At 34.4% G+C, this 20,408-nt stretch overlaps 5 protein-coding genes and 1 long non-coding RNA gene across 18 annotated transcripts; 3 read left to right on the forward strand and 3 right to left on the reverse strand.

The window, feature by feature from the left end:
- Positions 1 to 252: 252 nt before the first annotated feature.
- On the forward strand, positions 253 to 4,582 carry LOC121118346 (oxalate:formate antiporter). 9 transcript variants are annotated; one of them, XM_071888248.1, is made up of 7 exons: positions 253 to 330; positions 487 to 695; positions 1,262 to 1,408; positions 2,320 to 2,638; positions 2,724 to 2,886; positions 2,944 to 3,997; positions 4,063 to 4,582. In XM_071888248.1, the coding sequence occupies exons 6-7, from the start codon at positions 2,962 to 2,964 to the stop codon at positions 4,314 to 4,316; spliced, it is 1,290 nt and encodes a 429-aa protein (XP_071744349.1). In that variant the 5' UTR covers positions 253 to 330; positions 487 to 695; positions 1,262 to 1,408; positions 2,320 to 2,638; positions 2,724 to 2,886; positions 2,944 to 2,961; the 3' UTR covers positions 4,317 to 4,582. The 9 variants fall into 9 exon arrangements, with proteins under 9 accessions (XP_071744349.1, XP_071744350.1, XP_071744351.1 ...); XM_071888249.1 differs by lacking the exon at positions 253 to 330 and adding an exon at positions 1,491 to 1,687 and having other exon boundaries at positions 597 to 695; XM_071888250.1 differs by lacking the exons at positions 253 to 330; positions 487 to 695 and adding an exon at positions 1,491 to 2,224 and having other exon boundaries at positions 1,302 to 1,408.
- Positions 4,314 to 6,419, reverse strand: LOC139905339 (uncharacterized). The gene is made up of 2 exons (XR_011780001.1): positions 6,140 to 6,419; positions 4,314 to 5,920 (listed from the first exon to the last, which is right to left on the reverse strand). It is a non-coding gene; the product is annotated as an uncharacterized lncRNA (long non-coding RNA).
- LOC121118345 (uncharacterized) lies at positions 6,420 to 8,613 on the forward strand. Its single transcript, XM_040712920.2, has 2 exons — positions 6,420 to 6,772; positions 6,860 to 8,613. The coding sequence occupies exons 1-2, from the start codon at positions 6,618 to 6,620 to the stop codon at positions 8,562 to 8,564; spliced, it is 1,860 nt and encodes a 619-aa protein (XP_040568854.1). The 5' UTR covers positions 6,420 to 6,617; the 3' UTR covers positions 8,565 to 8,613.
- Positions 8,551 to 9,703, reverse strand: LOC121118347 (uncharacterized). The gene is made up of 3 exons (XM_040712922.2): positions 9,390 to 9,703; positions 9,211 to 9,334; positions 8,551 to 9,150 (listed from the first exon to the last, which is right to left on the reverse strand). The coding sequence occupies exons 1-3, from the start codon at positions 9,599 to 9,601 to the stop codon at positions 8,626 to 8,628; spliced, it is 861 nt and encodes a 286-aa protein (XP_040568856.1). The 5' UTR covers positions 9,602 to 9,703; the 3' UTR covers positions 8,551 to 8,625.
- Positions 9,704 to 10,600: 897 nt separating this feature from the next.
- LOC121118344 (PMS1 protein homolog 1) lies at positions 10,601 to 13,316 on the reverse strand. Of its 3 annotated transcripts, none has more exons than XM_071888247.1 (3): positions 13,079 to 13,316; positions 12,590 to 12,992; positions 10,601 to 12,512 (listed from the first exon to the last, which is right to left on the reverse strand). In XM_071888247.1, exons 1-3 carry the CDS (start codon positions 13,276 to 13,278, stop codon positions 10,710 to 10,712), a joined length of 2,406 nt encoding a protein of 801 aa, XP_071744348.1. In that variant the 5' UTR covers positions 13,279 to 13,316; the 3' UTR covers positions 10,601 to 10,709. The 3 variants fall into 3 exon arrangements, with proteins under 3 accessions (XP_071744348.1, XP_040568853.1, XP_040568852.1); XM_040712919.2 differs by having other exon boundaries at positions 12,590 to 12,990; positions 13,210 to 13,288; XM_040712918.2 differs by having other exon boundaries at positions 12,590 to 12,990; positions 13,073 to 13,212.
- Positions 13,317 to 14,948: 1,632 nt separating this feature from the next.
- LOC121117830 (COP9 signalosome complex subunit 3) lies at positions 14,949 to 16,889 on the forward strand. Of its 3 annotated transcripts, XM_040712340.2 has the most exons (6): positions 14,990 to 15,119; positions 15,183 to 15,216; positions 15,288 to 15,486; positions 15,551 to 16,192; positions 16,256 to 16,493; positions 16,552 to 16,889. In XM_040712340.2, exons 3-6 carry the CDS (start codon positions 15,310 to 15,312, stop codon positions 16,818 to 16,820), a joined length of 1,326 nt encoding a protein of 441 aa, XP_040568274.1. In that variant the 5' UTR covers positions 14,990 to 15,119; positions 15,183 to 15,216; positions 15,288 to 15,309; the 3' UTR covers positions 16,821 to 16,889. The 3 variants fall into 3 exon arrangements, with proteins under 3 accessions (XP_040568271.1, XP_040568272.1, XP_040568274.1); XM_040712337.2 differs by having other exon boundaries at positions 14,949 to 15,119; positions 15,183 to 15,486; XM_040712338.2 differs by having other exon boundaries at positions 14,985 to 15,216.
- Positions 16,890 to 20,408: the final 3,519 nt, after the last annotated feature.

Below are 20,408 nucleotides of genomic sequence, written 5' to 3' on the forward strand. Positions count from 1 at the left end.
ATGCCCTATCCCACACTGATAATATTATTACCGACTGGTCGTCAATGGAGTTGGAGACTATCACAACCATTGGAGAGAGCAATTCCCTTTATTTCCTAGCGGGATATGTTTCTCTTTCTCTCAATAAAAAAGTACAATGTTGCCGGGCATCCTTAGCTTAAAGAGACTCTCCTCCCGATAACATAAGTTATATTGTTGACTCCAATGAAGAAAAGGCTGAACTACAAAGGTTCATTGAAATTGTTATACTTCAGTCGTCTTCTAGTTGATACTGCCTTTACATTATTTTAGTTTTAACTGTATTTTTTATTTATTTAATATTTATCCCAGGTAATTACGATTTGGAACTGTCTAATGTAGTCTCATAACATAGTGTATCTTTATACAAATATATATTATTAATTTTTGTTAAACTTATCATCTCCTCATTAGTCATTTTTATTTAAAAAATAATATACTTGCAGACTGTAACTTTTCTGTATTTAGGAGAGAAGTGTTACTTGTTCACCTCTCCATGGCCGGGTGCGCCTTTTCTTTCACTTCCATGTGTTTCTAATCTTCCTTGGCTTAATCAACAGCTCGAGAACACTCAGTCACAAGTCACTCTTAATGAAATGAATATGGAACTCTTTTTTTGTGCTTAATAGTAGTGCAAAAGAATTTTTACCCTATTATTTATTAATAAGCTAAATAACGTAGTAAATTGAAACTTGAAAAAGTTCATATTATCTTACAAATTTCCAAAAATAATTACTTTTCTTTTCATAGAAAGTTTAACCATTAATTAAACAATTATCATTTCAATGACATAAAATATGTATTATATATATTTTTAATTTAATTCAATTTTTGAAATGAAACACATATATGATATATCATATAGAGTATGGATTTTTACATAATATGTAACCAATGGAAATTCTGCAAATAATTAAGAGCAAATCAATTTCCTGACAAAGTAACATGGTTTCAAAAATCTGTATTCCTTAATGATCACCTACTCAACTCTATTTTTAATCAAATCGCATCAAAATTCTTTAATTTTGAAGCTACAAATTTTGTTTCTAAAGAGAACTATCAATTTCCTTGAAAATAAAATAAGAAAAAATATTTCAAAAAATTCTTTAACAGCTACTTTTTTCCCCAAAAGTTTGATTGAGTCTCAAATTAGCTCCATTTTATTTTCAGTGTTAAATGTATTATTTTTTTAAATGATTAGGATATAACCTGTTCAATTTCTCAATTTACTTTATAAATATAGAAAATTATTTGCACTTCAGTAAAAATAAGCGCACGCCAAAAAAAGATATCCTTCCTGGTTCGATATTCAAATAATTTGACATTTCCTTGTACATTTCAGTGCTAATTCTCTCATCAATCGACAGACGAGGCAGACGTACTAATTTAGGTATGTTATACAATTTAAAAAAAAAACAGATTTGAAGGCAATAACAAACTTTATTTGATGTAGCCTTTTCTTCTGATTTCAGTGATGCCAATATTTCTTATATTTTTTCAACAGTGACAGAGTAATTTGAATTTTTCGACAGAAATGAGTAATGATTACTTCGTTTTCTCCGCTTCTTTAAAGTTTTAAATCAAATACGATTTTTTGACATACAAAAATCACATACATGGTTCATGTCAGCTTCATGAAATTCCCGCAAATGATGGTTGAAACATTTAAGTAATTGAGAAAATTTTAAAAAATAAAATACTTTAAAAAATGATAGAAATGTATACATAATATTGTTAATTAAATCTTGAAATTGATAGTGAAAACTTCCCTCTCTTTAAAGAGGAGAAAATATACGTACTATTGTCGATGAATTATTATTTATTTTTATATATTATTTGTACTCGTTGACTTTCCCCTCATCTGATTTCATACGATTGAGGCAAGTAAAAAAATAGTCCTAGTACTCATTAATGATTGCCTAATCAGTCTTTTTTATTGGTCCAATCTTTTTTCTCATTCAACATTTACATACTTTAAACTTGAGCGATCTTGCAAAGGGTTGAGCAGCTGTTCAACAGCTGAAAGGGCATTGTTACTACGTCATTTCAACTGTTGTAGTTACCATAAAAGACCGGTAAGGACCGGACTGACAAATTTTATTAAACCGGACTGGGGTCTTTTTACTTTTTAATAGACCGATCCAACACTAGGTTAGCATTATTATTTTTATTTTCATGGTTTAGTGGATTTTAAAGAAGTTATCGGGTAGGTCTATAAAAGAATAAATTAATGATTGAGACATGATTATGAAATGAATTATAATAGTATAAATTTAATAATGATAAATTAATATTCCTTAGAGTTTATACCTAAGGATGAGAATACTCCTCGTAGGAAAGAGACCCTTGATTTATGGGGGGGAAAACAAGATTATGTCGATTTGCATCCTCCTCCTCAGGCTTTATGGAAAAATATTTCGGACCTGAGTCCTCTATTGCTTCTCCAGATTTTAAAAATAGATGGTCCATGTTTGTACCTGCCTTTGCCACACATGTGTGCTTGGGCTCTCCATATGGTTGGTCAGCTATTAGTGGAACCATCAATAAAGAATTGGGGTTTGTTGCACCTGCTTCAGCAGATTGGTCTCTTGATATGTGTACTTATCCCATGTCTATCATGGTATGTATGTCTAATTCCCTATTTAAGAATAATTCAATAAAACCTAAATAATGCTAACCTACTCATTTTATTCTTCTTCCAAAAGATCGCTTTTGGAGGCATTGCTGCCGCTGTATTTGGGAAATGGACAATGAAAGTGGGTACAAGAAAGGCCCTGTTCTGCGGAGGTTCACTTCTTGGAACAGCTTTCCTTTTGTCGGGGATTGGTGTTGCCCAACATAGTTTACCCTTGCTCTACATGGGAAATCGTAAGATAATAATCATCTGACGTCTTAAACAAATTTGCAAATAACTTTAAATTGCAGTTCTTGCTGGCATTGGATATGGTTGTGCGTATACTCCTCCCATCCAAGCCCTCTTGGAATGGTTTCCTGATAAAAAAAGGAACAGCTTCTGGCATAGTAATTGCTGGATTTGGTTCTGGGGCCTTGTTCTTCACTCCTATGATGAATCATTTTATCCAGACTTTTTCAAAGCTTCCTACTTATCTCGGTAATTCTGTAGAGACCGTTATGGAATCTGGGAAGATATTTGCTAAAGTGGGTGATGAACTTAAAGAAGTTGTATATGCCACTAGCGCTGATTTAGCTAAACTTTCCTTCTCCGGATTAAGCGAAGGGTTTTATGTCGTTGGATCAGGAAGCACTGGAGCTGCTGAGGGACTCATGTGTATGGGTCTGATTTATGGTTTAACTGTGATGGGTAGCTCCTTGATTATCCGCCGTCCTGCTCCAGGATATATTCCAGAAGGTTATGATCCATCAACTGCAGGGGGTACTTCCTCAGATCTCAATGTTCATGTAAACGATCTCCTTAAAACTCCTCAATTTTGGTTGTTGTTTTCCTCAAGTACTCTGCTTTGTACTGGGGGTATGGGTCTAATGTCAGTTGCTAAACCCATGATAAACGATGTTTTTGCAACTTCTATGCCTGCTATTGTGACAACAAGCTTTGCATCAAGCTATCTCATGGCTATGGCAGCTGGAAATTTGGGAGGTCGTCTGGGATGGGCTGCAATATCAGATAAAATTGGTTGTCGCAATACCTTTAATATTTTCACCCTTTCCTCTGTGCCTATTTTTGCTACTCTTCCATTCTTCATTAATGAAGTTGTTACCAATCCTACTAGTTCCATTGCTCCTGTATATCTTGGTGTATTCTGTGCAGCAACGGTTGCCTCTATTTCCGTGATGGGTGGAACTTTTGCCGTCTTACCAGCATATGAAGCTGGCTTATATGGCTCTAAATATGTCCAAGCAATTCATGGACGCTTTTTGTTGGCAGCTACTACATCCACCATTGTCGGGCCTTACCTATTGCTCACTCTTAGGAAAATGGCAGAATCTTCTGCTATTCAAGGTAATGCTTAATTTAAAAAATCAAAACTAATCAATAAATTGTTATTCAATTCATTCTTTTGTTAGAATTACTCGAAAAAGTTGATCCAATCAAATTTGCAGAACATTTTGGAACTAATATTGCCCAATCACAAACACTCATTGAGGCTAAAACTCTCACTATATCAAAGCTTATGACAATAATGCCAGCAGGAACTGTTGATCCTTCACCATTTATTTATAACAACACTATGTATACCATGGCTGGGCTTGTGGGTACCGGAGCAGTATTACATTTCATGGTGAAACCTGTGGAAAAGAAGTTTTTTAAGAAAGACTAGATATTATATATTTTTATTCACTTCCATTTTAAAACGCTCAATAGTCTAATTTTAGAGACACAAAAAAATCAATTTAAATTCATTCTTTTTAATATATATATAATGTGGATCTTTTTTCAATCCACTTTCATTGTTAACTCTGCGATCGATCATATAAAATCCCTTGTGATGTTGTTCAACTTTATGAATTTTTAAAACTGTCGTTGCTAAATTCAAATTAAATCTGATTTATTTGGAAAATATAGGAAAATTTCATCCTTAGTCCATTCCATTATACAGAGAATCACTATATAATATAACCTTGTCAAATAAGTTATGAAGCTAACAGAAAAACTTTTTTTATTAATAAAAAAGTCAATTCTAGTCATTAAGATGACTTAATCAGAGGGTTTGTATCTGCAAACGACTAATAGTTATTATCTATAGGGAGATTGATACAAAGAATAGGATGACTGTGGAAGTAACTAAAGGACTCTAGGGCCCTAGAGTCCTTAGAAGTAACCATTTTTCAAAGTGGGGAAGGAAGTAATTGCTACCTCATGTAGAACCAGGTCCTTCATTGTTTTGACAATGGAGACCTAAAAAGGCCATAACTGATTGTTACAAGCGATCCTCTCCACCCTACTCTGCAGGTAAAAATCACTGGGATTAGGGCCCGATCTGTTGGCATATTTTGTCCTTAGAACTCTCGGACAATCTTGGCTTTATGAGCAGCCGCTAATTCTCGCTGGAATGTATATGGCTTTCTATCAGTGACCTCATTCATCCATGGGATGACCACGTCCTTGGTAACCTTCTGGCTCTTTTGGAAAAATGGGGGTCATAAAATGTCTCTTCGTGCTGATGACCACCAAGACCATAACCGAAGTCGGATTCTTTGTTTTCATGCCTGGTTGGAACTCATCAAGGTACAGACAGATCCATCTATCGTTTCAAAGGTTATGGTTGGCATCAATGGTTTGAAGATTTTTTCGTTAAAAAAAAAACGTAGTTACGTTTGCTCTTTTTTGATTAATAAGAATCTTGCCTTTTCTCCTTCAGCTACCTTATTCTGCTTTGATAGTTGATGTTTAAAGGCTCTGGCCCTAGAGAAGTAACCCAGATCAATCCTTATGGCATTTTTGATGCCCCTTTACTCGCGTTGTGGTCCCTGGCCAGTATAGCGATTGGCGTGTCTGAATGATTGTGAAAAGCCAGCAATGAACCTTTTAGTCCAGATTTTATCAGATCTTGCTTAATGAGCCGCTCTCTCCGTCTTTCTATCCTCATCAAAGGTCTTACTCACATCATAAACTGTTGATTTTGAATATTTGAAGAAGGGAATTATCTACTCTGTGGAGTGTCCCGCGCGGCGAGCTTCGATGATGGAAGTTCTCCTGACTTTTTCCCGTGCGATGACAACGAGCTACTAAAAAAATGGTGCATAGATTCGACAGATGACACATTTAGCTTGTCGCAAGTTTTGAAAATTTTATCATATATGATATATAACCTCTACAAGTCTCAAAATTCGCCGTTAGTTATTCCAGATTTACATTGTAACATTGTGTAGCCAATAAATTAGTTATCACTATTGCAAGGGTCAATTTTTCTTGCCCATCCATCTGGAACAGTGTTGATTTTAAAAATTAAATATATCCATCATTATCATATTATTTGGGATTTCATCATTCACTAATTTGATTATATTGAAATATCAGTTTTCAATATTTAGCATCAAGTTGTATTTTCTATAGATGTCTTTTTTACATTTTTAAAGCCATACATTTCATCACATAAACGTAAATCTACTGTATAAATGTCATATTTTATAAAAAGCGTACCTGATTTGTAGTTTTGTAATTATTAATTACTAATTCCGTTACTTATCAATTATGATAGCTTATTTTTAAATTTTCTTAAGATTTCTATGGTCCATGTTATTTTATAAATATATTACATTAATTAGTATATATCAAATTACAACTACGAAATTGTATGCGTCCGACATGGTTCATGGCCTCCCTTCGGTTAATTATGCAATTCAATTGCCAAATAGTTGCCAATTTGTGAAATTTAATTAAAAAAAAATCCTCTATTTTTCCGCTAGAGGGAGTTTGATTCATTGTGGATATTTTATTTATTTACAATCACAATGTTTATAGTTTTAGGTAAAAGAAATGTCACGTGTGACTTTTATTAGCATTTAATAAATTAATTCTATTTTGGTTGCACACGTACAAGAAACAATCATTAATTATAAGTAAATTTAAAATTATCATAAACCAAGTCGATAGTCAAAACCCATACAGACCTAACAACATGAGTGGAGAAGATTCACGTTTTAAAAGCTTTTCTGTAGATCCACGATTCCGATCTGTGCCTAAAAAGCAGAAGAAAGTGAAAATTGATCCTCGTTTCAAGGATGTGTTTAAGGAGAAATTTGCGGGTCCATCCGTTTCTATTGACAAAAGAGGGTAAGTGGATTAAAAATATTTGAGTTTGTAAGAAAGTTGAAGGATTTATTTGTATGAAAATTGTAATGTACATATATTTGATTACAGGCGCTCCAAAAAGGCTAGAGGAGATACTGGAGAAGATTTGAAACGTTTCTATCGGTTAGAGGGAGGGAGTTCATCAGAAGAAGAGGAGGAGGAGAATGAGAGTAAAACGGAAAATAAGGATTGGGCACGTGGGGAAACAATTTTAACTGACAGTTCGTCTGAGGAATCTGACTCTAATGAAGATTCGGACTCCGAAGAAGAGGTAGAAGAGACTGTATTTGATAAATGGGGCGAATTAGATGCTGATGCGGAAAGAACAGACGATGAGACAACCAGAAGATTAGCCATATGCAACATGGATTGGGACCGAATCGGTGCAAAAGATCTTTTCTTAGCTCTCTCTTCTTTTTTACCATCATCTGGATCTCTTTTGAAGGTGAAGCTTTATTTGTCGGATTTTGGAGCGGAGAGATCTAAAATGGACGACGTAATGGGACCTGAAGAACTTCGAGCAAATCGAAATAAGGAGTTAACGGAAGAGCAAATGAATGAACGCGTTAGACAATATCAGGTCAATCGTCTTAAATACTACTATGCAGTTGCAGAATTTGATTCTCCTGATTCCGCCTCTAGAGTTTATGAAGAGTGTGACGGAATGGAGTTTGAGCTTTCTGCTTGTCGCTTTGATTTGAGATTCATACCTGATGACGTTGAGTTCAATGAAAGAGAACCCAAAGAAATTTGTGACTCTCTTCCTGAAGATGAAAAGTACGAGGCCAAAGAATTCGAAACCACTGCTTTGCAAAAGGGGAAAGTGGATTTAACCTGGGATGAAACGGATCCTAAAAGAACTGCACTCATGCAAAAAGCCTTTCAAAATGATGAAGATGACGAAGCTCTTCAAGCATTCATTAATAACTCTGACGATGATGAAGAAAATATATGCGAAGAAGAGCTGGATCACAGTGATGAAGAGGATGTAGTTGAGAAATATCGCGCACTTTTAGCCGATGTGCAAGAAGCAAATGAGAAAAAGGAGGAAGAAAAGGGTGGTAATATGCAGATTACATGGAATCCAGATGCGGAAAAGAAGTCCAAATCTTCAAAAAATAAAGGGGACTTGACACCATGGGAACAGTATTTAGAAAAGAGGAAAATGAAACAACAGGGCAAACGAGAAGCAAGACGCCAAAGCAATAAGGCTGAAACTGAACAAGCGTTCTCTGATGATGAAGTCCCTGATGGTTTTGATGATCCTTTCTTTAATACAGATCCATCCGAGAATGATAGTAGACAGAAATCAAATAAATCGAAGAAGAAAAAAATCCCATATGAGACTGAGGAGGTAAATCCTGATTTGAATCTCTTAGTGATGGACGAGGACGAGAAAAATCACTTTGATTACAAGGAAATCGTAAAAAGAGAGGGTAACGAGGGTAAAAAAAAGAAAAAGGGTAAAAAGAATCATAGTCAGGAGGAGAATGGATCCGTTCAGGCAGATAATTTTACTCTAGATCTAAAGGATCCTAGGTTTCAGGCCATTTTCGATGACCCGGACTATAACGTTGATCCTAGTCATCCCAATTTCAAAAAAACTAAATCTATGAAAGAAATCATCTCTGAAAAACAAAAAAGGATATTAGAATTGGATGAAGATAGTCAACCCGTTCCGAAAAGAAAGGCTCAAGTGTCAGAAATTGACAAACTAGTAAAATCAGTGAAAATGAATGCAAGAATGAAAAGAAAGAAAATGACTAAAAAATAAATGTATTATAATGTTATAGATTAAAAAAATAAATTTATGAGGAACAATATTGAAAGATATTCTAATTTTCCATATCTGTGATTGGACTGGGAACATCTATTGAAATAATATTAATTGGATCATCCGATTCATTTCGCTTCAGACTTAACTTCAATGATTCTAGGCGTGTAATATTATCTGAAGCCAACTCTGCTTTTGCATTCAATTCATCATAATTTTTGTGTATCACAGATATTTCCTTTTCGAGGGATCTAACGGTATGCATTAAAGACTCTGGACAGGGATATTTAAATGATGATTTAAATTCATTTAGAAACTTCAAATAATTGTCCAAAATGATTTGAGGATTGTTTTGCTCATTAGATAAGGCTCCTCCTTTAATTTTGAGGCCTGAATGCAGAAATTCTAGAGCAAGGACAAGATCGTGAATATTGTCGATAGTATCTGTGAGGTCATCCTTGGGGGTTGAAATAATTTCCTTGTACATTGAGATTTTCTTTTCTTCGATCTGAATTTTGAGAAGGAGTTCCTTATGGGAGCTTTCTTGAGCTTGAAGCTCCTGGTAGGCGTTGAATATGTTCGTAGCCTACAAGATAAAAAGCATACGTTATCGTTATGATATGGTTAGAGTGAGTAGATGATCTACTTCAGTTTTAACAAAGGATTCAACGAAGTTGGATTTTTCTTCAGCTTTGAGGTGATACAACGAAGCGATGAGATAATCATCGTATGCACAGCTGAGGTCCTCAATACCCGAGTTTGTGGAATTACTGCAAAAATGAAGCCTATAAGAGGAATTTCTAAACATGAAATATTCTTTAAAACCTCAGGGATGAAACATCGTTTTCCCGTACACTTGAGATCAAAGCCTTATGTGAAGCACTTTTGCTTTGAGTAGAATCGTTATCTGATATGGAATTATGGAATGAGCGCAATGGTGTGGAGTAACCCTTAGAAGATAGAGTCTTATTTATGGAACCAGTAGACTTCAACCTGACCTTCCTCGAAGACCTACTCGAAGAGGAACTTCCCGACATGAGAGAAATGAACTTAAGAATACGGAAAACTTTGTGACTGAATATTATTTAATTATTTTTTTAATTTGACTTTTCGTTAGCTTAATGTAGTAGAACGGTTCGTTCCGAAAACACATCACTTTCATTTAAAGGGAAAGTTCGATACCTTTCCTAAAAAGACCGTTTCATAACAATAAAATTGGGATCAAGACAAAAAATTAATAATTTGCTTTTGATTATTACTGGCTCCATTAAATTTTTTCATTTGAAGTCTGGTGAAATCAGCAAATAGAACCGCAAGCGTTTCAAGAGATCAAGCTTAGATAAATGCTGCAGGATGATGATCACTTTTTCAAGGGCTACATGTCCTTTATGCTGGCCAAGGGATACTGAAATAGGAAGAAGTACTAGAACCATTCCTGAATTATTATACTTATTTTGTTTTGTGTCATAAGGCATCAGTAATGAAATGTCTGGAGAAAGGAAAAATGAAGTGCAATTCATTCCCACTTTCTCTGATTAATTATAGAACTAAAACTTATCTCAAAAAATTTAGTATCCGTATTTTTTTATGTCAGCAATTCATGTAATTTCTATAATATTCAAGTTTGTACAACTACAGAATTATCTCCACAAATTTTCGGTTAGGACTTGCGTTATTTTTTTCTAGACCGATATTTCGGTCCAGACCGTTAAAAGATATTTTTAAATCGTAAACTGATTTTTTCGGCATCACTGAAATCAATAGAAAAAGTGAGATCAAATAAAGTTAATTATTGACTTCAAATCTATTTTTTATTATTATTATTTTAATCGAACGTAGTAGTAGATAAATATATTTAAAAATGACGGTGTTACTTAAAGGATTCGAGAGCGTGCACTAATGGGCTCTGAGTCTGAATCCATAACAAATGACGTGTTTTATGTACCCATTGTTTCAGATCCAAGGAAGATTTATAAAAATTTATGACAATACTTAATTCATTTCCGCTTACGTATGATTAAATATCTGATCTATAATATTTTTAATACATTTATTATCCACAAAAATATACATATTAGTCCTCAACATCAGTTTTACAATATAAAATATACAAAAATATAACAAACATATAATTAATACAATATATTATAGGTCTTTGTAATCATATATTTTGAGCATGACTTTTTTTCGATGAAAGCAAGTCTCTTGAGCAATGTTTTTAAAATACTTCAAGGAAGACGAATACAATTGTAGCATTTCTTTATTATTTATTCCTGGTGGACAATTTGATACAAGTTTCATACATTCTTTTTGAAAAAATCTCTTAATTTTGGGAGAACGGCACTCTGCCAAAGATGCGTTTGGATTCTTTTTTATTATATCCAAGATATGAAATAAATCATCGACATCAATTTCTGACAAGACACTATGACAAGAGTGAGTTAAATATCTGCCATCCACACTAACTTTAAATCCATTACGGCTTAAACGGCTATCGCTGGCAAGCGTAATAATGTCTTCTCTATACTTATCTATTATCATCGGGTATGGCATTTCAACTGGGTTTAATGCTTGAGCGTCAAGTAGTTTATTATAAATACTTATTTCACGAAATCTAGACGGATGAAGTACATAAATTGATTCATTTAAAAGCCCCGTCCAAATTTCAGAATCCGATAATTTACCAATGACGGTTAATTCATTAATATGCCTCGATTTGCTCACGCAATCTTTACTATGTAATTTTTTTATATCAAAATCAACACGAACCTCATGTCTATGCAATTTTATCGTTTCTTTTTGATGATAAGGTTTTATCAATTTGATTAAAGAATCGTCTCCATAACTACGAGATTTCTTAGGAGGATGATGGTCTTGAATCCTTTTAAATACATTAGGCCTTTTAATCCCCTTTCCTTCCATAAGAGGAACAACCATTCCAACTGGTGGTGATTCGGGCATAGTTTTACCTGTTGCCCAGGAGTGTAGAGTTGACATTTTGGAGTTGATTGTGTCTTCTTTCGAATTATTTACGAATGATGCATTTTTATTGGACGAATCAATTAATGTAGATGATATAAAAGAGTTGTTCTTGAAAAGCACATCGTGAGATCCAGGATCTTTAGACATAATAGAGTCATCTATTATGTTTTTAGATTTGCTCTTGGGCGTAGTAGAAGAGATATTATGTTCAATACTTTTCTCAAAAGACAAATTAAAGAATTTTGTTTGCTTGTCAATCAGAGTAGAATTTCTAAGAGCAACATCATCAACGGAAGTAATTTGTGGTGAGTTTTCCTTTTGCATTGAATTTCCAATACTTTCAGAAGATAAAGGTTTAGTATTTAGAGTTATATGGGAATCATGTTTAGCTTTGAGAATGCCATCCGACTTTGATTGAGCATTCCAATCTGAATTCTCAAGAGTATGTTTCTGATATTCACGCACGATAAAGTGGTCTTTATTATTTTCTACTCTTTGAGTTTCGACGACTTTATCCTCAAGTATGTGGAAAGAATCCTCAATTTTTTCATTGCAATATAGTTCTTTCAATTTCGCTTCAACCAACTTCAATATTGATTCCTCTTGTTTAAAAAATACAGTCTTTTTACTAGGCTCCACATTAGCATCAATATCCTTTATAGGGACATTTATTGTGACTAGAGCGATGGGATAAGATTTTTTTTTGGCATCACATAGATATTTTTTTAGTAGACGAGAGAGCTTTGGCATTTCTACTGGCCTATCGTTAACATATACAAAACATCTATCATTGGTAGACCGACATAAAGTGGGGTCGGGGACAGTCTTAGAAACCCACATCTCAACACGCACACCTTCATCCTCATTTAGAGAGATATTTACCCAATTTTTAATAACAGATTTACCTAATGTTGCAATAACCGCATCCTGAAATGTTTTAACCACAGGTCTTTGAAATATTACGGACTGAAATTGGGAAGGTAAAAAAACGAAAGAAATAAGACTAAATTAAACCTTTGTTATGATAAAGGCTAAATGATTACCTTATGAGAAGATAATAAGAAACGTATGTGGGGATGCAAGAGAGAAAATCCCAAAATAAGAGTTTCAATATCCTTGAGATCAGCTTTTTTCATGGCTGAACTTTTTGTGTATCTCTCTCGCCTAACTGGAGTTTTTGAGAATAGTCTTGTAACTGTGATAGTTGTTCCTGAAACTATAGCCTGACTGCATTTTTTTATTATGTTTCCTTTGGAATCAAATAGAAACGAAGAGCCCATGGATGCACCTCGAAATCGAGATAAAATTTGGAGTTCATCTGAAGATTCAAGAATTGCATGGAGAGCCTCGCCACGAAAACCATAGGTTTGAAGAGATTCCAAGTCATTAAATCCAATTATTTTGGAGGTATAATGATTTTTCACCATAAGGGGGATGTCAGATTCTATAAATAAATTAACATCAATTTCAAAAAAAAAAAAATATTATAATAAATTAAGACTGGAGTGAAATAAACAAGTAACTACATTCCTGGGACTCCGATTCCATTATCCCGGACTTGAATCTTTTCTAAGCCATAGTCTTCAAGGTCAACCTGAACCATTGATGCCTCTGAATCCAGAGAATTCTCAATTAGCTCTTTCACTGCATTATACACACTTACAATGATTTGACCGGTGGATATGAGAGAAACGGTCTCCGCTGGAAGGGGCTTCATGTTCAGCGGTAACATTCAAATTGAAAGAAAACTCTGACGTCACTTCTTAACACGTCTTAAATCTTTAAATAAAAGTAAATAAACATTGCCCACGCAATGGCCATACCACTTATTCTATAGTTAGCTGCCATAGAGATCAAAAACAATTTAAATAAACCGAGATCTAAAGCATTAAATGCTTTACCTAGATCTAGCTATGCTTTATGCTTCTGTACTTCTCTCCTGCCCACCAAATTAGCTATTAGCTAAAATTCAGATTCAACCAGCTAACTTATAATTCACTGTTATTATATTATAATTTATTTATTTACTATAAATATTGAGTTCTAATACTATCTGGAGGAGCACAAGCTCCAATAACGCAACCTGTTATGTTGAAAAACAATGATAGTATAATTTATTCAAATAATATCTTAGAATAATAATGTAATTAATTCATAACGATCACGATGATAATATATTTATATGTTATTTGCCGAACAGAAAGGTATAGAAAACTTCATACAGACTGTATCGATTATTTATATCACCAATTCATGAGTTTAGAAGGATCACAATAATTTTATCTTAAGTAATTATATTTAATTGAGCCGAAAGCTAGTAAAGTTTCACTTATTTACGCACATACTTGAATGGATTTGGAATTAGAATAAGTTTTATTCAAATAATATGTAATATTCCCCCATTAATGTTGAATAATAAATGTACCGAATTAATTTATTGAGATAAACAAGATTCTTATATTTGGTGCCGAAATAGAACCAACAGGAAACAAGAGGGAGACTGTATCGATTTCCAATATCCCCATTCCTGTGGTTAAAAGGATTAATATAATGTAACTAGTTACTTCTAATTCTCATGACTGATGAGTGAGCCGGGAGTCAGCAGTCACATGTATTTACTACCAGTGTCGGTTTGTAACATAGAAAATATGATTTAGAGTCGCAAATCTTAAAATAACTGCAGATTCGGAGTCGGGATCTCTAAATATTATAAACCCAACCTCAAAAATCTATTGGAGCCATACTCTAGAAATTAAATTTAAATTCTCAGTCCCTAAAATTGTAAATCAACATAAATTTTTTTGAGTAAAACTACACACATCTAAGAATCAATTATTCTTAATTTATAGTTTGGAATAATACTTTGTGATCTGGGTTCTGAGTCTAAACATTTGAATTATGCAACCCCAAATTTATTTGACTAATTGTGCAGATACACTTGGCTATACTGACTTTATGAATTATACACATTTGTATTGAAAAATCAATCAAAGAATCATATTAATTAATTATTTGAATGAAACCTACAGCATAATGATTTTGTACAAACACGAACTGAAGTTGACACTTTATTTTTGAATGGCAAATTCATGAGTTTAAATGATTATTTTAATTATTTTTTCAAAGTTTACTTTATAATACGTTTTAACATATATATGATTTTGAGTTGTGTAAATTAAGTCAATTCATCATTTTTTGATCAAAAACAATTTTATAGGATATAAAATATTACCACGAAATGCAATAGTTTTTTAAAATACCACGTGATGCTAATATAAAGTTACAACTACGACAAATATTATAGCTTAATAATTGTACTAAGTTCATATGAGTTAACCAAGTGGAATTTTCTAAAAAAAATTATGTTTTTCGAACACAACAGGTTGCGTGAATGGAGCTTGTACTCTTCCAGATAGTATTAAGTTGATAGTTAATACTATTGTCTATTGAATTAGAACTCATTGAGTTTGACTGTCTATTACCAATAGTTAATAGTATTATTATTTAATTAATTATTAGTAATTACTTATTATATAAACGAAGTATTTACTCAAGAGTATCTATAGACTTATAGTTAATATTTAATAAATAATAGTATATGATAATTCATTTTTATTTAAGTATACTATTTACTAGAAACCAAATAAGAAGACGCTGGACGGAATCAGAAGTAAAGTATTTATTAATTATTACTTATTTTACTGGATCGAAGAACTGGAACTCTTGGTAAATATCCAATAGGTAAGGAGTGTGGACAATCTAAATGGCACTGGAGCAGTTTGAGAATATGGTCAAAGGTCTTTCCGGCCAAAGTAGCTTCCGAGAACTCGTTGACTATTTGAACAAAACGGGAGAGAGTGTCTTGACTCGGAATTTGGGAGGATTGGATGCACTGCTCGACTCTTTGGACTTCACGGAACACAGCTTGGGAGTCATTGCAGTGAGTCAAAAGTATCTCCACGGGTGAGCCCCAAATAACGCTTACATCTTTCTTTCTTTCTCAGGTACTGAGTGCCAAATTACAGGCCAATGCGGACGTCTCATTGGATCGCATCAGTTCCTTCATCATGCAGTCCAATCCAGAGCAGATCTCCTTCTCGCCCCTGTCCTTCGCCTCCCTCGTCCGTCTCTACGGCGAGGAGTGCATGAGGAGGCAGGTGCCCATCACGGCCATTCAGGTCCTTATCAAAGCCATTCACAACAGTCAGCCACAAGAAACCACTCTCACTTCTCTTCATGCTGAGCTATGCAAGCTCTGCCTGGCTTCCAAATGCCTCACTCCAGCTCTTCCCTTCTTAGACCTGGATTACCAAGACATCTCGGAAGAATGTGCCTCCGACTCTAGATATTTACTCTTGTTTTACTACTATGGCGCCATGATCTATGCAGCCAACAAAAACTTTGGAAGAGCCCTCTATTTTCTGGAAGCTGTGGTTACGGTTCCTAGTAGCGTCATCTCACATATTATGTTCGAAGCATACAAAAAGTACCTTCTTATTTCACTTCTTATTCCGGATCCTTCCAAGGACCAGCAAAAGCTTCCCAAATACACTTCTCCAGTCATCAACAAATTCATGAAAATCCTCTGTGCTCCCTACCACGATATTTTCTCAGCCTTTTTCACTAATAAATCAGATGATTTGCAGGTACATATTGTGGTGGTTCTCTATTCATTTAATGCATATCTTCTAATCATCTTCTTTTCCTAGGACGCCATTCATAAACATTCAGATACCTTTACAACAGATTCAAACATGGGCCTCATTCAACAGGTTGTTGAGGCGCAAATCAAAATGAATATCAAACGACTCACTAAAACATTTCTCACTTTGAGTCTTGAAGATGTAGCATCAAGAGTGGGGATTCGTTCATCTGCGGACGCTGAACGAAAACTTGTGGAAATGATAGAAGAAGGATCTATCCAGGCTCATATATCTCAAAAAGATGGTAATACTCCATAATTTATTGTCTAGGTGTTGTGTATGTATTACTCTTTTTTGATTAGGTATGGTTCGGTTTGACTCAAACTCTGAACATTTTGAGTCTCTCACTATGCTCCAGAAGTTGGAAACGAACATCAACAACTGTATAAATCTAGATAAGCAAATCCTTCTGATGGACGATGAAATAATATTAAATCCTTCTTTTGTAAGAAAATCTGTTTTATCCACACGTGAATTGGGTGAAACGGATGAAACGTCTATGCCAACTGGGGGTAAAACTAATTCAAACTCTGTCAGTTCGGGTTCAAAGCTTCCTGGCTACTCGATGTAAATAAGTGAATGGAATAGATTTAAAATATATATATATTGGAATATATTAAGTCTCGCATAACATATTAAATTTATGCTTTATAACTTTATCTATTTTTTCCATTGGCCCACCTTCTCCTCAATCCTAGTAACTCTGATTCCTTAATAAGTATTTTAGCTCATCCGCCATCAAGTTCCTCATCAGTTAATTATCGTTCATTTAGTCCACATAAAAAAGTTAATTTCGTTTTATTACATTTCAACCCGTCTTCTTTACGTTTAGTCTTGTATTTATTTTTTCAATATTTGATTTAGTCAGACGAGAAATTAAAAAAAAAAATGTTTTGTTCTCGTAATCGTCATGCAAAAACGTTTGTTGACGAATACATTTCGTCGTTATGACTGAAGAAATTAACACTGCCCCATAATTTTAATGGAATGTTCTTGAGATTAATGTTCGGATACCTTGGCCATTAAGGATATTTAAAAAAAAAATTTAAATACAAGACTATACTTAATATTTAGCTGAATGGTCTCATCTTCATAACTTTAAGCCCATTTTTACTTGTTAGTGCTACAAATTTATATTACAGAATTAAGTCTGGTAGTTGAAATATTGAAAAAGAGGTGTTTTCCAAGATATGAATGTCATATTATAAAATATACATCCCAATAAGTACCATTTCATTATTTTTTTATTCCCTCCCCCCTCCTTTTATATTTAAGATGTATTCATACTAAATTGAAAGAATACACAAAATTAAACAAGATCGAACATTTTTCTGTATAGGAGCACCTGTAATGATGTGACATTCCTAGAGAATGTGTATCGACGTTTCTAGTTCCTCGCTACAGAATGTACAATTTACACTCATTTTGATTATTCTACTTATTAGTTAGTATAAATTGTTGAGGCAGTGATTCCGTAACGGAGCCATTTTCGTTTTGGAGAAAGTAAAATTACTTATGAATCGATGTCGATCCTAAGGAGATGTTCATCCGCTTGGTAACAAGTTATTCTGGGGATTTCCCCCCCCCCCCGACCTAGCAGTACCCTCATTATCTGTCTATTTTTAATTGAGTCGAGAACCATAAAGAGTTTTTTATCCAACGCGAATAGTATGTCATAACTTATTACTCATAAGTGAACTAGTCCCCATCTTAGGAAGCCCTACTTCTTATTTATTCCAAAGCCTGAGTTCTCCAATGGTAGTTAGGATGACCACACGTCCTCCTTTTTTCCCGGACGTGTCCTCTTACTGAAACCAAAAAAATGTCTCTGCCGGGGATACCAAAAACGTCCGATATTTGGCCCCATCACAATTTTTTTTTTCTCGATGTATAATTTTGTTTCTGGGTATTTTACATAGCTTGCTAGTTACGTTAAGCACCTTGTCGCTTCCACTCGGTGCTCCGTTTACAAGACCACATTGCATATGTAGCCATGCTTACACATAAATGCCAGTTCGAGGACGAAGTAAATTTTTAGCCTCGGTCGTGATGCTTCGGAATCTGAGTGCATTACATGCTGAGTGTCACTTACGGGTAGATAAAGGAAGTAGCGATTGTGTGGGTCTATTGACAACAACAGCTACAAATCAATGGACTGCACATCTGGTTTGCTATAAAAGATTTTCCCAGATTCGGTGAAAACTCAAAAAATATATAATACTCGCATCAAGATAGATGCCATTGTTAATGCAGTAATAGCTCCACATTCTGTCGAAGTTGCTCAGAATGCACTAGAAGAAATCTCATTTGTGACATTTTATGCATTCACACCATGGAAGAATTGGAGTTGGGGATGTAGTGTATAGCCTATTACTACACCTCCAACCCCACTCCCGCGACGAAGAGTCCTCTTTTTTACAAGCTCAAATCTGGTCACTCTAGTGGTGGTAATATTGAACAACATGGAATATTATTCATTCCTTGTAGCCAGAGTTGGGTTGAAGTTAACTGATTCTTCTGACCTAGGATCTTGATAACATGTAAAAAGGATTTAGATAACACTTCACATTATTTTCCACTAATAGCTAAGCTTATTTGTCACTTGAAAATGGTCTGAAGGTCTTTTAAATCTGTTTTCCTTGAAAGTGCTTTCTCTTATTTTTTTTACTTTTTTAAAATTAATATAGGCCAAATATCTCCACTTGTGCGGATTCTTTTGGGTCAGTACTTCTTCATCAAGACATGAATAAAAACGACAATTTCACCTTCCTTTATTTATTTGAGGATCTCGATATCCCCGAAATATTATCATTTATCATGCTTACTAATGTATTAGGATCTTATTATTTTTTTGTATATAGAGGAAATATCAATTCTAAAGAAGTCAGACAATTAAGCCAGGCGAAAAACGTTATAAAGTCTCTTTTATTTCTAAAATTATGGAAACCAGCTTATCCATCTACAATTAGTGTTTTAAAGTACATTTTAAATCAATTGGAAAATATATCATCATCATTAATGGATGATGAACACCTACAACTTCAAATATCCATTTTAAGTAAGAAATCCTCTTGGCGATTAAAACCAAAAGTACTAATCATTGCTTCTTGGAACGGAATTGATTTCATTGATAAGGAAAAATTCCTTAATCTGTGTGTGTGGGGGGGGGTATAGTCCCTCCACCCCACTCCCTGCAGACGCCCATGGCAATGAGGGACGTCACCTAATTAATTAATAAGTCATATATATGATTTTTAAAACGGAGTAATACAAAACTTAAGGTTCCCTTTAAATGAAACGTAATTTTTTACGACAATTACTCTATATATTAAATATGAGTGTATGTGTGTGTTTTCCTTCAATCAGGGCCAAACCAATGATTGGATTTTCCTGAAATTTTTCATGTTGCTTCTTATGGCTCCAGAAACGGTTCTAGTAACAACTATTTTGGCCTACAATGCCATGGCGACCTTAAAATATCATTTTTAGCACTGCCCCTGTACAACCTGAGAGCCGGTGTGTATTTTTGATATTAGAAGGGTTTTTTGATCATATACACAACCCGTGGGCGAGGGTGTATTCTAGCATATTAAAAGGGGTCTTGGTGCTTAAAATGTGGCATCAGTGCCTCGAGGCCCAGTACTTTACCTGCAAAACCTGAGGTCGTATTTAGGGATATTAAGAGGTTCCTAATTACTCAGGGAAGGGGGCGGATAAATGTAGCTTGACCCGTTCCAACAGTTCACCTACACAACTTGTGGGCTGGGGTGTACTATAGAATATTAGAAGGGTTCCTTGGATCCCTTGAAACGCGGTGGCAGTAGAGTTTAAACTGTATTTTGGCCCAGTACTTCACCTGTACAGCCTGAGAGCCAGAGGGTATTTTGGGATATTTGGAAGTTCCCTTGGTGCTCAGGGAATCGGCTGCGAAACTGCAAGTTCAGCGTCTGGCCCAGAATAAAGCAACTACTTCCTCATTGCGTGAAAGAAGAGTGCCTATATAATGCCTATGCCTTTATATTAGTATACCCATAAAACCAAATGAGAATGATTCTTAGAATTTTACAGTCTTTATTTTTGTTTTATATTAGTCAGAATAGTTCTTAATTAATTTTAATTTCTTAATGTCCCGGGCAACGCCGGGCAAACCTACTCTATT

The sequence above is a fragment of the Lepeophtheirus salmonis genome, chromosome 5 (assembly GCF_016086655.4).
Source record: "Lepeophtheirus salmonis chromosome 5, UVic_Lsal_1.4, whole genome shotgun sequence".
Taxonomy (NCBI): Eukaryota; Metazoa; Arthropoda; class Copepoda; order Siphonostomatoida; family Caligidae; genus Lepeophtheirus; species Lepeophtheirus salmonis.

What these genes read in the sequence shown, in the direction of transcription:
- LOC121118346 (XM_071888248.1), top strand. Translation starts at nt 2,962, where the DNA reads ATGGTTGTGCGTATACTCCTCCCATCCAAGCCCTCTTGGAATGGTTTC. An exon ending in AGAATCTTCTGCTATTCAAG is followed by an intron (nt 3,998 to 4,062) that starts GTAATGCTTAAT and finishes TTCTTTTGTTAG; the next exon opens with AATTACTCGAAAAAGTTGAT.
- LOC121118345 (XM_040712920.2), top strand. Translation starts at nt 6,618, where the DNA reads ATGAGTGGAGAAGATTCACGTTTTAAAAGCTTTTCTGTAGATCCACGA. An exon ending in GTTTCTATTGACAAAAGAGG is followed by an intron (nt 6,773 to 6,859) that starts GTAAGTGGATTA and finishes ATTTGATTACAG; the next exon opens with GCGCTCCAAAAAGGCTAGAG.
- LOC121118347 (XM_040712922.2), bottom strand. Translation starts at nt 9,601, where the DNA reads ATGTCGGGAAGTTCCTCTTCGAGTAGGTCTTCGAGGAAGGTCAGGTTG. An exon ending in AACGATGTTTCATCCCTGAG is followed by an intron (nt 9,335 to 9,389) that starts GTTTTAAAGAAT and finishes TCATTTTTGCAG; the next exon opens with TAATTCCACAAACTCGGGTA. An exon ending in AATCCTTTGTTAAAACTGAA is followed by an intron (nt 9,151 to 9,210) that starts GTAGATCATCTA and finishes TTTATCTTGTAG; the next exon opens with GCTACGAACATATTCAACGC.
- LOC121118344 (XM_071888247.1), bottom strand. Translation starts at nt 13,278, where the DNA reads ATGTTACCGCTGAACATGAAGCCCCTTCCAGCGGAGACCGTTTCTCTC. An exon ending in GATAATGGAATCGGAGTCCC is followed by an intron (nt 12,993 to 13,078) that starts AGGAATGTAGTT and finishes TAATTTATTTAT; the next exon opens with AGAATCTGACATCCCCCTTA. An exon ending in TCTTATTATCTTCTCATAAG is followed by an intron (nt 12,513 to 12,589) that starts GTAATCATTTAG and finishes TCCCAATTTCAG; the next exon opens with TCCGTAATATTTCAAAGACC.
- LOC121117830 (XM_040712337.2), top strand. Translation starts at nt 15,310, where the DNA reads ATGGCACTGGAGCAGTTTGAGAATATGGTCAAAGGTCTTTCCGGCCAA. An exon ending in ACAGCTTGGGAGTCATTGCA is followed by an intron (nt 15,487 to 15,550) that starts GTGAGTCAAAAG and finishes TTTCTTTCTCAG; the next exon opens with GTACTGAGTGCCAAATTACA. An exon ending in ATAAATCAGATGATTTGCAG is followed by an intron (nt 16,193 to 16,255) that starts GTACATATTGTG and finishes TTCTTTTCCTAG; the next exon opens with GACGCCATTCATAAACATTC.